The sequence below is a fragment of the Gordionus sp. m RMFG-2023 genome, chromosome 2 (genome assembly GCF_954871325.1).
Source record: "Gordionus sp. m RMFG-2023 chromosome 2, tfGorSpeb1-WG-v2, whole genome shotgun sequence".
NCBI classification, from domain to species: domain Eukaryota; kingdom Metazoa; phylum Nematomorpha; class Gordioida; order Chordodea; family Parachordodidae; genus Gordionus; species Gordionus sp. m RMFG-2023.
Window position 1 is genome coordinate 54,032,684 of NC_088776.1, and position 16,286 is coordinate 54,048,969.

At 26.3% G+C, this 16,286-nt stretch overlaps 1 protein-coding gene across 3 annotated transcripts; it reads right to left on the bottom strand.

The window, feature by feature from the left end:
* Positions 1 to 421: 421 nt before the first annotated feature.
* Positions 422 to 15,969, bottom strand: LOC135925484 (uncharacterized). Of its 3 annotated transcripts, none has more exons than XM_065460832.1 (28): positions 15,895 to 15,969; positions 15,777 to 15,816; positions 15,667 to 15,734; positions 15,542 to 15,621; positions 15,332 to 15,466; positions 15,065 to 15,284; positions 14,874 to 15,014; positions 14,759 to 14,827; positions 14,598 to 14,716; positions 14,099 to 14,263; positions 13,240 to 13,352; positions 12,932 to 13,069; positions 12,513 to 12,616; positions 9,926 to 10,150; positions 9,236 to 9,523; positions 9,013 to 9,077; positions 8,523 to 8,632; positions 8,296 to 8,378; positions 7,726 to 7,800; positions 7,291 to 7,346; positions 6,849 to 6,912; positions 6,140 to 6,297; positions 5,337 to 5,722; positions 2,548 to 2,702; positions 1,979 to 2,121; positions 1,703 to 1,785; positions 1,430 to 1,599; positions 422 to 1,075 (listed from the first exon to the last, which is right to left on the bottom strand). In XM_065460832.1, exons 3-28 carry the CDS (start codon positions 15,727 to 15,729, stop codon positions 968 to 970), a joined length of 3,516 nt encoding a protein of 1,171 aa, XP_065316904.1. In that variant the 5' UTR covers positions 15,730 to 15,734; positions 15,777 to 15,816; positions 15,895 to 15,969; the 3' UTR covers positions 422 to 967. The 3 variants fall into 3 exon arrangements, with proteins under 3 accessions (XP_065316904.1, XP_065316905.1, XP_065316906.1); XM_065460833.1 differs by having other exon boundaries at positions 15,886 to 15,932; XM_065460834.1 differs by having other exon boundaries at positions 427 to 1,075; positions 5,349 to 5,722; positions 15,895 to 15,966.
* Between the last annotated feature and the right edge of the window lie 317 nt (positions 15,970 to 16,286).

Sequence of the window (16,286 nt, forward strand, 5' to 3'; positions counted from 1 at the left end):
ATTGAATTTTATTCCTTTTATTAATTTATTACTATTAAAAATTATGTGTGATATAAAAAAAATATTATTTAAGCGGTCATAAAATAACCAAAAACAATTTTAAAAAATATCGCATTGGGTCTGTTCATAAATATTGGCCCAGTCCAATATTTTTTAAAAACGCTAAATATCATCCATAAACATTTGCGACGTTAATATTTATTCGTTTTTATAACTAAATTTTTTTAAGTAACTTTTCAATCATATTTGATATGTACTTAATTTATAGTTACTATATTTTCTTTGTAATGCAAATTAATTAAATTAATAATTGAATAGTAAAAAAATTTTATTCGTTCATATAATCAATCTTTACAAGCTTTTATATAGTATCGATTTTTATAACCACAATCCTTTTTCATATATATATATATAATATATATAGTATAAAAAGTGAGTTATATATGATTTAAATACGTAAAAAAACTATAAAAAAATGATATAGCATATGTATTGATATAATATTAAAATTAGGCGAATATTCTAAATAGATAAAATTACATACACAGGACGTACGATCAAATCATCGATTATAAAACTAGTTAATATATTAAAAATCGAGTTTAATTGGAGATAATATGGCTTTGGCGAATGAAATCAAATCATATAACTAATACGTTTTTTTTGTTTTGTTATTCAAAACCTTTTTACCCCGGATAAATTCCGTTTCGATGATTGGATTTTACGAAAGAAAAAATATTATGGTTTGAAAATTATAAAGGAGAAACCAGTTTTTTGAATGAAAAAGGTATAAGTGGAAAAATTGAAGAGAGAAAAAAAATAACCATATAAAAATTTAGCGAATCAAATTTATTAAGTTTTATTTTTGTTATAATCAATTGGACGTCAGTTTAAAAGATCGGCCTTCATTTCTCTCCCTACGTTGTCATATTTAAGATACGGTTAATATTTTTTCTTATTTAAATAATCATTGAGTTTCTCCTCCGAAGTTATCATCCCAAGATTCGTTATCACAGGGGCTTGTTAGGGGTTTCATTTTGCCTATATTTTTGGGCGGGAATTTGGCGGAATGATGCTTAAATTTTATTTTAAAAAAATATAAACATTTTGATATAAAATTATCGCTCTCAAAATATTAAGTTGCCGTTAGTTTATATTCTTATGGCCTCAAAAAAATAATGTTAGAAAATTGGGTGGCTTAACTCGAGCAGCACCTAGCTTTGAAGATGACCCAAACAAAAACAAGGCTTAATCACTGAAAATCTGGAGTTAGGGCTCGAAGGCAATTTAGCAAAAATATTCTTGAAACTTTAAAAATACCAATTTTTTAGAAAAATTGGTATTATATGTAAGTATAATGGCACTTAGTGCCTCCATTTCTGTTTATCCTGGTATAATATATTTAATGGTAAAAATATATCAATTAAACGTTTGTCTCCTTAAAATCGAAATTGTTATGGAAAGAGTCGGGTGGCATGATGATGACAGCTGCCCAGGGGTCATTTTGATTTTTCGAAGATGTTTTGAGTACTTTATAAGGTGATGGTTTTTCTACGAGCTTTTCATTCAATTCGGATTGAAGTTTTAGATTTTCCAAGGCTAATGAAGAAAACATTTACATTAAATTTTTAATACCATAATTAATTTAGATGATTTCGTCATTTAGAAAGCAATAAAAACTTCTTTTTTTAATAAAATATACCGTTAGGAATGCCAATTTCGGGTTTTTGGTTAACCGTTTCATTGTTGTGGATTGTATTATCGTTTAGTTCTGGAGTCGATGATCTAAAAAAAAACAATATAATATAGAGGACATTTCCTCTTAGAAATTATTTTCAAGAAAGATTACTCGTATATCCCCCATTATATCCTTTCCTTTAAATCGCGTAAAAATTGAATGATATCCATATAATCGCCAAATTAAATATTTCTTTAAGTTTTTTTTATAAGAGTTACATTATACATATTCGATTTTAACCTTTGCAAATTGGTGTCTTTATTGATGTTCAAAAATTCGTCGCTGCCTGGGATGATGGGCAAAAAAATAGAAGGTTTATAATTGCGGAATGGACTTGATTCCTTTGCCGAGAGCAATGGATTATTGTTCTTACTATCTATTTCCTGTAATCAAAATTTACGAAGGAAATGGAGGTTGATTACCAAACAATATAATAACATTTTATGTTTTTTAAAATGATATACACGCAAGGAATAATAAGACCGAAAATACTAAAAAAACTTATAAATACAACCAAGTCCTTTAAACCTCAGTTTAACTTCTGAATATAACAAGAATAAATAAAGATGTGAATAAGGGAAGAAATAAGTATCATCTTTAGTAGTATCAACATCTTAACATATTCTATTCGCCTAAAAATTATAGAATATGAACAAGTAAAAATATAATTAAGAGGTAATTTTTTTGGTGTATTCGAATTCATATATTATTTTTTATAACAAGATTAAAAACTATCAGATCCAAAAGTCAATAACCTAAATTTGAATTTTCTCCTAAAAAAAAATTTTGTAACAGTTAAATTAAAAAACATTTTTATTGGAATCGAAATCATCATCTGTAAGAGATTTGAGATCTGGCGAATTCCATTCGTAATCACTGTCTATGTCTCCCACATTATTATCGTCATCGGAGAATTCATCGATATAATTATTCGGCTCATCATTGGGGGTACTTGTGGTTGGCGCTTAAATTTATTTTTAAGAATCAAATTCCTTTATAAGGGATTCATAATTGTTTTTGAGTTAAGGAATTACATAATATTTAATTTAATTTAAGGGGAAAATAGTGAGATTTGGCAGGATATATCCATATGTATTTAGGCCTATACATGATGCAAGACACAAAAATTAATCTGTTAGTGTTGATAATTAGAGGAATTCGTTTTAAACCTTTCAGGCCCATAGATAACTTTTGGGATCATAATTTTTTTATATGTATCAAAATAGGCTATTGATAACTTTTGGAATTCTATTTTAAATTTATTATATTTGTTGCTCCGTATTTTATTGCATCACAATAATTATAACTTCTATTTTCGAGCCAATATTTTAAACATAATTTCTAGTTATTAAAAATGTGGCTAAAAATAAAAGTAAGTAAATCATTTATAATATAATATCTCTTTTGTTATTTGATGCTAGATAATTAATTACAATGTCATATGATATCTCATTGGTCATCTTCCATGCAATAATATTTGTTTAAATTTTTTGATCAATAAATGCAATTTTTTATTTATGCTTATATATGTTATTTAGCAGGCGTGTGCCTCCCATCGATCGTCACTTTGTCTGTTCATGAATAAAATAACGACTGTAATTCAAGATTTTTTAGAAAAATATGCGAAATCTCAAAACTATTTTTATATGATATTATAACCAAAGGCCTACAATGTGGACCTCCAATAAATTTTATGGCGGAAAGCCCCGCATAATAGTACCCGCTCCCCCTCCATAAGAAAATCCTGGATACTCCTATGTTATTTAGGGTAAATAATAAGATAAATTTATTATTTTTAAATTATTCAACAAATGTTAAATAGTTTTTATATATATGTATATATATATTTCGTTATTGAAAATATATATATGTATATATATATTTTGTTATTGAAAATATATATATGATTATAGGAATGGCTGAATAATTCGATTACAATATTATATTCTAATATAATATTAAATAATTTTTATATTAACCTACATAGAAATTTAGGTTCATGGTAAGGGCTTAATAATTTGATTATTTATTGTATATTATTATCTAATCCAATTAGTTTCATGCATTTAATTCTTTTGGTAAAATCCCCTGAGGCGATGTTTCTAAAGTCGATATAGGGAACTCTAATGAAAAAGATAATTTCTACCTATTGCTTGTATAGATTATTCCCTTATTATAGATTTCTATAGAAGGTAAGATGCCACTAAATTATTTGCTTCAATTTATATATAGATATAAATATTTGTTTGTTTGAACAAAGTGGGAGATAGATTTTAGGAAAAATACGATCAAGCTATCTGACTGGACGTTTTGAAGAATGATAAAGTACTAAAAAAAGAGAGGATCTGATCTGTCGATTTAAGAGTAATGGTAAATCTTATCTACAAGAGACAGGAATAATATCAAATCTCATAGGTATTTTACCAACATAAGGAAAAATTCTGAGAAGGCACTATTCTAAGACAATGAATGTAAGAAGGAGAAAGGCTATTAATATAGTGCCAATATTAGAAAAGATCAAATGGTGCATTTCCAGTTGTCTTCAACTATAAAGAAAAGGTGTATTTGTGTTAAAGCTTATTCTAAATTTTTAATGTAATTAATATAAAGTTTATTAATGTTTATATAATAAACGCAATTGTTAAATGACTTTTCATTCAAATATAATATTTTTTAATATACACAACTATTATGCAAAATATTAACAATTGGAACCCTTGCGTTTTTTTTTAATTGAGTACACAAAAAAAGAAATTTCAATGAAAGTCTTATTTATGTTTATATTAAGTATATAATATAAAAATTGTCAAAGAAAAACGTCTGGCGTGAATAGGATAAAATTTTCAGTATAATTCAAATAAGGTAACACTTAGAGCCCTGCGCACACTGTCTAATGCTCAGGTCGCGCTCTTACATTGAAGACTTTTCACAGCCCAATCGACAATTAAATATATCTCTAACAATCATTTTGTTTCATCGATGTCAATCAGAATAACATGTCATTTTTCATTTAAATTTCACTTATTCATTTAAGTGATTTTCCATTTCCCAAATTAACACAACTTCCTGTGATCGTGATGTGACTAGTTAACTCTGTAACCTACATACATCATATCCTATCAGGTTAAATAATGTATATTGTATTTTAAATTTAGCCAACATAAAATCTAGAATAATAATCTATTATAACAGTTATGAAATATTTTCATTTGATAATTTTTGTTTGATCTAAGATCTCAATTAAATAGCCTTAGATCATATTTATAAAATTATTTATAGAATGGATCCAAATTTAAAAATAATTTCTGAAAAGATTAAAACTCAAGAATTTGATAACAAAGAAAAATGGAAAATCTGAGGGATGGAAGAAATTCCTACTTATAATTTTTATAAATAGGGTGAAGAATTCTAAATTTTTTTTAGTCGGCCTTGGGTTGGACTGAATAAAGTACTAGGGTCAAGCTCGGATAAAAAAAATTTAAATTTGGGCCTGGCTCAGGCCGCGAAAAAATCACTTTGCAGGGCTTTATACATCACCAGAAAACATTTAAATAAAATTTTTAAAATTGTATTATTTCGATTAAAAGTGTTTTTTTACTTATCACATTACCATGATCAACGTCTTTGGAATGCTGTAAGTCCGTCATCAAATAATGAGAGGGACCCGGTTCAACCATAGCATCTTCCCTAATAATAAATGAGAGATCTTCATAGGAGGTAGTTTTATTGTGGTCATTCAGCACTATGGTTGGACTAGCATAATTATGTGCATAGGTCTTGATATCTTTGACATAATGGACGACGTCGGCATTTTCAATGTTTCGTAATGAAGATAAAGAATTTAATGTTGTAATACTGTCGGAATAGTTTCGTTGTGTGGTCTTTTGCTTTTTGACGGTTAAAAAATCGTTTGCGGCAATGTTTTTGGTGAGGTTGTTAGAGAGCTCTAAACCAACAGGTTCATCATAGAAAAGAGTTTCAATCCTAATAAAAAAAATGTTTCGAATTTTGTGTTAAATCAATATTTGAATTAAAGGTCTGGAAAATATTTTTGGTACAGACTTGCAAGTTACTCTACAAGCAGGCCAAAAAACTAAGCAACTTCGCGGGTCATTTCAGGTCGATTTTTAGTTCCCATTAATATAAATTCAAACCCTATCACACAAAAATCTAAACGTATTCAGTAGAGTATGCTTTGTGACAATTATTAATTTTTAAGTTTTAAAAATCATTAATATTAACGACTATAATCCACATTAAACTTTAAATATTGTAAATTAGGCTTATAAAGTGAAACTATAGATAAAATATTTTATTACTTATTATCTGCCGTACTCACAAATCCATATAACAAATACCCATTTAAAATAAAATTATTAGATATCGAAATATAAAAAAAACCTTGGATCGTCAAAATTATTGTCATGATCAGCTTCTATTTCTTGGCGTTCATTGAATCTGTGGAATTGTCTTTCCCGACACATTCGGGAGAAGGCGGCTTCATCTATCTCCCCGAGGTCTTGGTCTTCGTCGTGATATTTGAATTCAGTATCTATCATCTTATTATTATTTTTTAAAGATTTGATGAGCCCAACAATAAGTTAACAATGAAAAGCTTTAAAATTTAAGCAACGAGATTTCTTCCATAATAAAAGGAAAATCTAGGATAATAATTCTAACATATTGTGTGATGGCAAATGTCTTTTTTAAGACACAAAAATTTTGTCAAATTTTTTGAACATTTAATCTCAGTGGATATATATATATATTAAAAAAACCTATATTAGCACCCCATAACTTTTACACAAAATATAAAACTTGCCCATTCCAAATACCCTTTCACTACCTTCGTGAGCCGAGAGTTAAGAAGTTTATCTTGCTTTCTCGTGATAAATAACCATAAAGAAAGAAAAATACTCATTAAAATTAATCTAAAGTGGAGAAGCAAGACACCAAGATTAGATTTTTTTTAAAAAAATGTTTCAAAAATGCCACATTAATTATATACCGTTTCGTTTTCGGGTGATTGCTTTTACCTAACTTTAAAAAAAACATCAAAATAATTTTTAATTATTCAAAAGTTTTCAAATTGATAAATATAGATATTTACATCTTCCTCATATTTGATATCTCGGATTTCGTGGTTGAAATTGTAAAAATTTGACTCGAATTTCCTATAGAATAAATATAAAAAAAATTAGACGATTGACAATAATATTATACAATAATTATTTTCAAATATGCTCTTGAGGATAAGCAGCGTTATATTTATATAAACTAAAGTCATATTAATTCATATATACAGTTCTTCTATAAACAAATTTATATGGTATTAACAATTGTAGCACCTCTTTCCTACAAGGAAATCAAAATTCTAGAAATTTTAAATTTAAAAAGAAAAAAGGATTCAATAACTTAACACATTGTTTTTGATAGTTTTAGAATGCTGTCATTATTTTGTTGTTTTTTTTAAAGTTGAGGGTTAGGGGGAGGGGGGTGGGGTGTTAACCTTATATTGAACTTTAATGTAGCAAAGTATAAAATTAGCATACTCTTCCGCATCTTTGTCGTATTGATAACCGTCATCTAGTGCTGCTCCTTTGAAGAACTATATTTTTTTTAAACAATTAATTGATTAAGTAAAAAAAAATTGTAAACTTTTAACAAAAAAATCCTTTGATTTCCTCAATTGATTAAAAATATAATAATATTATCTAAACCTATGAGATTTGGTCAGGTTAACCTTTCTGCCATATTCATAATGGTGAGGGTTAGTGTAATATTTTTGAGTTAAAATCTCGAATTATCTACATTTTTAAAAAATCGTCTAAATCGAGATCTTCGATAACACTAACAAATCTTCAAACATTCTCTAAATAATTATCAATGAATACATTTCCCATTTTTATTGATAAAAAATATCCTTTTTTTAGATCGGTTTCAATAGGTTATATTTAATAAATTTATGACATATTTTTAAAAAAAACCTCATCTTCCTGGCTATTTTCCTTGTAATAGGATTCGTAGGCAAAGCTATTGTGACAAATTAATTGCTTGACGGACTTAAGTCGATAGGAGGTGGTAAAAAAAAATGTGATTAATTTTTTTAAAATATTTATCTACGTAATAGTCAAACATCCGTAACATCTTAGTGCAATCTGGGAGGGACGTTTGACTTTATTTTTAACAAATCGTCGGTTGAGTATTATAATGGTTCAATTCCATTTTTTTTAAAAATAATTTTTCAGAAAGATCATTTTTTAAAAATGTATTTTAGATAGAAGATTATACCATAGTAATTCAAATAAAAGGAAATATTCTAAATTTATATGGGTTAACATATTGGTGATAACAGATGGATGCAGCTTTGGATGATTGATTTATCGAAAATAATATATTTCGCTATAAAAAAAGGAAGAAGTGGATATAGAATATTTTAATACTCGACCGAAGAAATGACAAGATAGAGCAAGAAGGAAAAATACATAAAGGAATAAGTAATGACACATAAAAATGATGGGTAGTAATAATAAATAACATTTTTTAATAAAAAAAACCATTTGAAGCGAATTCATGTCGTTGATTTTAGCTAGCGATCCTTGAAACTCATCCCAGCGATCAAGAATACGTTCGTCGATATCTTGAAGAAGAAAAAATATTGCAATTTTATTTTAAGTTAAATAATTAAACAAATAAATATAAATGAATAGATAGGATAGAAAATTAAGAGCCTAAATAAGATGATTATATTATTTTTTATAAAAAAGTTATGAAAAAGGCTAACATTGAAATAGGTTATCTTGCTGAGAAAAGGACTGATTTTGTTGTTGGATAAGGTTAGATAATTCGAGCAAATGTCCCATATAGCCTCTTCGAGGTAATTGTTTCGTATCTCTTAAAAAAAAAATTTGTTGCAAAAGTATCTATCATTGTAGTTAATCAAATAAGGAAATAAATACTGCCCTATTAGGGTCGCTATCTACATTAAATAGAGCATATTTTAGTGTTGTTAAACGGCTCGATTTGAGCCAATTTTTAAAAATATTGCTAAAGTTTCGAGATTTCCTTAAAAGATGTCCAAATCTTTGTGCCATCTATGAGCAAAACTTCAGACTTGCGTAATATTTTTCTGGATAAAATATAGACTTAGCCGTCTTTAAAAATTGGCTCATTAGCTGTTTAACAAGACTAGTCTATTTTATACCCCCCCCCCAATACATACACTCCACTTTAGAAGGATTTAACTATATAAATATATTGATTAAAAATTTTACTCATCGTATTCATTGGATTCCCATGCGTTCATTATGCTCGTCAACAAATCGTTTTCGGTTAAAAGCTGGTGGTGTAGTTCAAAATAAATTTTAAAAATTTATTTTAAATAGTTATTTAATTCATTTTCCTTTAACTTTCTTTTTCCTTCACACCAAACAAGGTTTTAACTTACTCGTCACATTTTGTTATAAAATATATCATTTTAATAAATAATAAAATGACCTGCTTTAGTATTAAGTAATTCGGGTTATAGGTCGACCCGCCGTAGACTTCTCGATAAAATTTGTCGCTAGTTCTACTAGTAGAATTATTACCATCCCCGTGTTTCCCGTTGGGAGCGTTAACGGGGAGCTTTGTGGGGTTAGGCGAAGTAAAATTATTGTTTAAAATATTAATATCGGGAGGGGACACTTTGTTGGGTGGTCGGGATATATTTTGATACAGAGTTTTCACCAGTTCCGTGGTTTGGTTGTGGATTAAGGAGTTATCCGGGAATTGGAAGAATAGCTCCTAGAAATAAATTTAAAAATGTATTTTAAAGGGTATATCATATTCAGACGTAATGTCCCTTGTGACTTACAAATAGTAGACCAAATTTAGTTAAAAGGGTAAGTAATGATATGGAGCTTTAAGACATTAGCCAGAGGTGACATTAGGAATAAGTAAACGAATATGAATAGACAGCTCAAGAATATAAAGACTACCCTTGTTCCATATTTTTTACTCATCCGTTTGTTTCAATCAAAAAATAATTTGTAACGAGGATGGGAGGAGGAGGGGGGAGGGATTAAAAAAAGTTCGCATTGGACGAATTTAGAGCCTCAAATACAACATAATAAATCAACGCGCATTACTTTATATATCAAAATTTTAAAAATAAATGGAAATAATGATAAATGACACTAAATTTACCATGATCAACCCCATGATATTCGTTTCCAATACACGATTAAGCAAGGTTACATCATTTGAATAAGTGTAAACCCCGATGATTTGTAGCAACAAAAATCTGATCTGGCCTACTCCAGGAACATTGGGATTATTGAGATTCTTTGAGTGAAAGGATGAAACAAGATTCTGAATAGGCGATGATGGGCTATTATACGAGTTGAGTGACAGAAAGGGATCACTATTTTGCTTATTAAAACAATTTTTTTTCATAACATAAAATTAAATCATTATTGATTGATAATGGGCATAAACTCATAAATATAAAATATTGAAATTTTAACAAAATCAGGTAATCTTATTGGGTCAATTGCAACCAAATTTAAAAATAACCATAATATAAAGATATCAGATATAGAAATAGTGAGTATTTTCATTATTTCTGATTATATTTTAATTTGCATTGTGCATTTCATTTCATTTTTTCCAACCCCCTTCCCATTCTTAGTGACGATTCTATGGTGCATCTGTTTTTTGGAATGGAATTACATATATTCGAAATTAAATCACCTATGTAATAAATTTTAAACATTGCCAAAACATTATTTCGCATATTCATCAAATATAATGAAAAACTCACTATTAGTGAACGAAATTTCCTTTCCTACATTGAGTTCATTATAAATATACATTTAAAAAAATTTAGAAGGTTAAAAAAGGAAGGGGGGGGGGGATTAATATACAATTATGGAAATGCAAAACATCACTTATTTATATTGGGGGGGGGGTTATTATTTCAAAATCATGTTTCAAAAAAGTCTTAGTCTAAGGCGATACCAGAGAATTCTATCGTTTAAGAAATTAAGCGTTTGGTAGTGAATATATATAAAAAATATTGACACTATAGAACATTAGTTATAAATTATACAGGGTAGTTTTAAATAAACCTATTATTTTAAAAAAGTGACGAAGCGTCAAGTTTACTACTAGGGAAGCAATCGAAATTTTTTTTATTATTTTTATTTATTAGTCAAACCATAAAGAAATTATAAAATAAGTAAAATTCGTCTTTGTTTTTGAGTAAAATGATCAAGTACTGAATTATAAAAGTTATTGCTAGATTTTAAATTTAATAAATTTTTTTTCAATCGAAATCAAAAATAAAATAGATTTAAAATTTTTACATTAAACTTATAATTTATTCATTAAGAGTTAATGGAATATCTATAAAATTATTTTACAAAATTCTAAATAAATTTATTTGCTTAAAATAATTTTGTGCACCAATGGTATTGTTTATAATTAATGGGCGTCCTGGCTAAGCAAGAATTTATAAATTTCTTTACATGATAAAAATATCCATCACAATCTTGAAATAATATCTATAGATATAAATGGGAAAAAAATAATATTTATAACTTTTTTTATATATAAGTTTTAATATCTTCATAATATATATTTATTAATTTAAAATTTGCACTTAAATATTTTTATTTTTTAGATAAAAAAAAGCGTTAAATAAAAGTATAACAAAATGTATCTTTAAAAGTATCTAAAAACAGATACCGATACATCTAAAATAGTATATATATATATAGATACAGATACTTTTTTACAACTCTGATGTTCTTAGTAAATTTTCAATAATATAAATACAATTGTTAAACATTTATTATTGCTTTTAAAAAAGAAAAAATTTTTTATTAAAAAAAACCAAAGAAAAAAATATATATTTTTAAAAAAAAATTTATTTATTAAAAAAAACGTAAAATAACACAATATATTCGCCTGATTTTCACTTTATTTATTAAAAAATAAGCGATATTAAATTTTCTTTCCCTCGTGTATATTTTTTTTAAAGGAGTAAATATAATAGTAAATTTTTTAACGTAGTAAAAATCATTTTTTAACATATTAAAAATAATAATAATTCTTCTTACCGTAGTAAAAATAATATTTATATTTTTAACGTTATAAAAATTATATTAATTTTCTTTTTAACGAAGTCAGATTAGTTTTTTTTAAAAAGATTACATTAATTTTATTTAAGAATTTTGTAGAAGGGATGCAATGCTTCCCTTGTTTCTATGGAAGCTTCGTTACTGCTATAAAATATCAAAATTATTTAGGATTATTATAACTAGTAAGCAGGCGATAAATCTTAACATAAAAAATGCTAGAAATATTCAAATTTTGATAAACTATATTTTAACAACACTAGAATTATGAGATAAAACAGTAGAACACTAACCTAAGCCTTATGATTTTAAATTAAATACTTTTCAAATTCAGACATGAATATATATTTATTATTTTGAATAAGTGATATTTCGCATTATAAGTATAACTTAGGATGCAATTTGTTTAATAACAATTTGATTTATCTTATATAATTTTTTTTTCTTATAGTTTATTTGAAAGTCTGGAATCGTTATATTTTGTTTTCTTATGCAAGGATTCAATTTCTAAGATAAATCATATAAAAAATTTGGTTAATTAGTCCGTTTCCAAGTAACAACAGAAATATATTTTTTAAAAAAAAAATGTAATAAATAATAATTTAATGGATTTTTTGTTTTTAAAAAAAACGGTGTTTTTTTTTATTTATTACAGTATATGAAGGCGGAATATTATTTAGCAAATATGAGTAAAATTTAGGTATCGTTTCGACTATGAGTGGGTCGCCAAGGTTAACGCGATTCTTGGTTGGATCAACTTTTTAAAAAATAAAAAAGTTTATGTTTAAATTTTTAAAATGATATTGATATATATATATATATATATATAATAAAATGATTGAAGAATTGGCTGAGTATAGCAGATAGCAGGCCAAGGATATATTAGTAATCTTAATATGTCTAACATGCTAAAATCCAAGAATCAATAATTGAACCAATAAGCATTAGGTCTCCGCACAATAAATCATTCAAAAATAAATTCTAACTTTCCCTGGAACACTATTGTACATTAGAAATGATAACTATGTGATATATGATACACTTTCAAAAGATATACAAAATTAAAATTTACCATCTAAACTATGGTTTTCTTTGGTGATATTTAGACTATTATCAACACTATCAGTGGGTAAGGGTTGTTTGGAATATGGGGTCGAGTCGATATGGTTAAAAGATTCCAAGTTTTCGGTGATTGAATCTAAGGATTCATCTATCGAAGGTTACAAATAAATTATTTTTGTTTAAATTTTAATTTTCTGCCTTATAATATATGACCTTATAAACTTTTTTAAATCTATATATTTGATTTTTTTTTAAATGAATTCTTAATATACAAATTATCACATTTGCAGCCTAATGGGGTAGGATAAATTAATTAACCTTTAGAATCGTTAAAATTCTGAGCAGTAAAGGAATCATCTGTCCCAGTAGGATCGCAAATAAAGGATTGGTCGTTTTCATTCGATACATTGTATGTACCAGCACTAGTTTCCCTAAGAGAGAGAAATAATTTGAAGAATATCAAATCAAATATTAGGTGAAAAAATAGATGGTTGGCATTAATAGTCTTGATAAAAACTCCAATTCTGGTCATTGAAAAAGACCCCATTTAAAATTATTGCCAAAATAATATGATGAAACCCTGGAAATGGTCATAGATGGGAGAAAGGTTCAAACATCTATTTTCCAAATCTCAAGGCTTACATAATTTTAACTAAGAATTTTTAGTAATATCATAATTTTTTAAAAGTATCTGTGGTCAGTATCAGTTGATATCTTATCAATGAAATAGGTGGTATTTCATCTCTTTATAATTTTTTATTAAGTCAATTTATATAAAACAATTCCTCTCTTTCAAAAAACGTATCCTATTGAATTTCAAAAAAAAATTTAAAAAATAATTCTATTTGCTTATTCTTTGATATATTATGAAATCAAATAATTTTTATTTTTCAAATTCAATAATAAAAATAAATTATTAAAATAATATATAGGATTAATAAATTATATGAATAAAGAATCAAAACAAATTAATTTATATAATTTTGTTTATATAAAAAATATAATTTTTAAATAGTAAATTACCATAATTTAACCAATTACCTTTAACTATGTAAAGATATTGTAAAATAAATATAGGACATAGTTTGGTTCAGTTCAAGATCAGTCCAGTCCTGGTTATTAGCCTTTATAGTAATACTGAACCAAAGTGTGAACCTTAATTAATTGAAATATAAACTTTTGATTATAAGAAGGGCTGTGATGATCCACTAGATATTCCACCAGTAGCAGAAGTATCCTTAAAGCACTCATTATTGAACCTTTTATATCAATGTAAGGCTTAAGACACTGATCTGAATGAGCTGGGAAAGTATAGTTCAGCAAGGTTGAAATGGATTTACTTCTTTATATTATTTTATTTTGTGAACAAAAATAATTAAAAAATTGAAATAATTTATTTTAATTGAGGTTATCTGATAGAATGTTTGCCAGACAATTTGAAAGTAAAAATCTAGACAGATAATTTTTTTGACATTTAGCAGCATATAAGTAAATATATTTATGTTTCTTTGGCTCTAAAAATCTTATACTTACACTATTTCTAATTTTGTGCTCTATTTTTGTTATTCTATCTTTCAAAATGTATAATATCAAAAAAAAACAATAGATCAATGCTATATTTGCATTAAAATGTGAATTTTAAAAAATGACATAGATAAATTTTGCATTTAATTTACGATAGCATGTCATTAACAAGGGGCATGTTTTCTTCAGGAAAATTTCCAGGCTGAAGATATTCGTAGGTAGTAGAATATTTGAATATTTCACTAAATATCATATATACACTGTCATGGGTCTTAAAAATAGTGGGTTTATGTATATTTAGAATGTATTTTACCAATTCATCATACATATATGGATCAAGGTAGCTGAATAAATCTTCTACATAGTTTTGAGATACAAACCACTAGATATAAGGTATTCATAATATGCATATTTTTTTATAATAAAACTTTTGAATATTGAACTAAATTTTTTTCAGTTTCTAATTTGGATGCTAAATGAGTTATTAATTCATTGTGTGAGGATAAATTTAAATGCTTGTTCAAATTATTTATAAAATCAGGTTTTTTTGAGATGAAATATGCAAGCATCTTAAAAAAAATATATATTCTTATAAAAAACAATTATATAGTAATCTTACCCTTTCTGGAGAACGGGAAACTATATGTGTTAATAACCTTGTGACAGATTGTGCAATTTTTTGGTCTGGTAATGTATTGTATTCATTTTCATTGTACATATTATGGTTTTCAAAGTCATAATAATTTAAAATTTTATCAAGGAGGTTTGTATCATTTATTAAACCCATATATATTGAAGAATTATCTGATGTAAGAATTTCACATGATATTTTAGATTGTCTAATATAAATTTGATGGTTTATGGAATGATTATAAAATCGAATTACTCATATAAGAATTCTTCTTCCTTGTTTAAAGCAGAATTGTTTCCTGATATGGTATCCTGTTCTTGGGAGATATATTTCAATGGTGATGTTAATAATAAATCAACTAATTGATGTAAATTCTCAGGTTTATGAAGGCTAGATGTGTTTAATAATATTCAATTATTTTTGGTTAAAATTGTAAAATAAAAATAATTATAGTAAAATGTTTACAAGTTAACAAGTTTTGTGCATTGAGCTTTACATTCTTGTATCAAATCATCTTCTTTAATAATTTCATTTAATGTGAGATCCTTAAATTATTGGGATATTAAATATATTTTATAAAAAGTATCAACTTCTTTATCTAATAAATTGAATAAGGTAGAGTCTCCAGCTCCCAAATTTATTTGCCAAAACATTATAACTAATAAATAATTTTCATATATTTATAAATTTATTTTTTTACCTCAAGAGCCCAGATATAGGGGCGCAATAGATAATCTAAACTAAAAAAATATTTAAAAACATTTTATTTATATCTAATCTTATGAAAAAATTATATATAATTAATTTACTATTAATACTTGCATATTTATGAGGTTTGTATTTTCGCCAACTGACTCTTTTTAGGTTATTTGCAATAATATGCGCGACGTTTATTAACACGAGTAGTGCCCAAATTGATTAGATTTATAAAAAAACTTAATTAACTATAGCTGTAAGAAAAATATTCGCACATATAACTTTTTAAATTTCTTAATACTATCATAAAATATAATAAATGATCCCTATTAAGTTATATAACTAATATTCTTAACATAAGCATGGAGGAGGAACAAAGGGAAATATCCCTCCTTCAAAAAAATTCTTTTTCTAATAAAAATTTCCCCCTTACACTCTCTCACCCCTCTACTCCAAAATGTATACAGCAGTGGCGTAGCTAGGAATTTTTCTTAGAGGAGGTCCATACATATAA

Excerpts from the sequence above, each read along its gene's own strand:
- LOC135925484 (XM_065460832.1), bottom strand. The coding sequence starts at position 15,729 with ATGTTTTGGCAAATAAATTTGGGAGCTGGAGACTCTACCTTATTCAAT. Across the intron at positions 13,070-13,239 it reads GAATTTTAACGATTCTAAAG|ATGAATCCTTAGATTCAATC; the intron begins GTTAATTAATTT and ends AACCTTCGATAG. Across the intron at positions 1,076-1,429 it reads TCGATTTTAAGGAGACAAAC|CATCATTCCGCCAAATTCCC; the intron begins GTTTAATTGATA and ends ATAAAATTTAAG.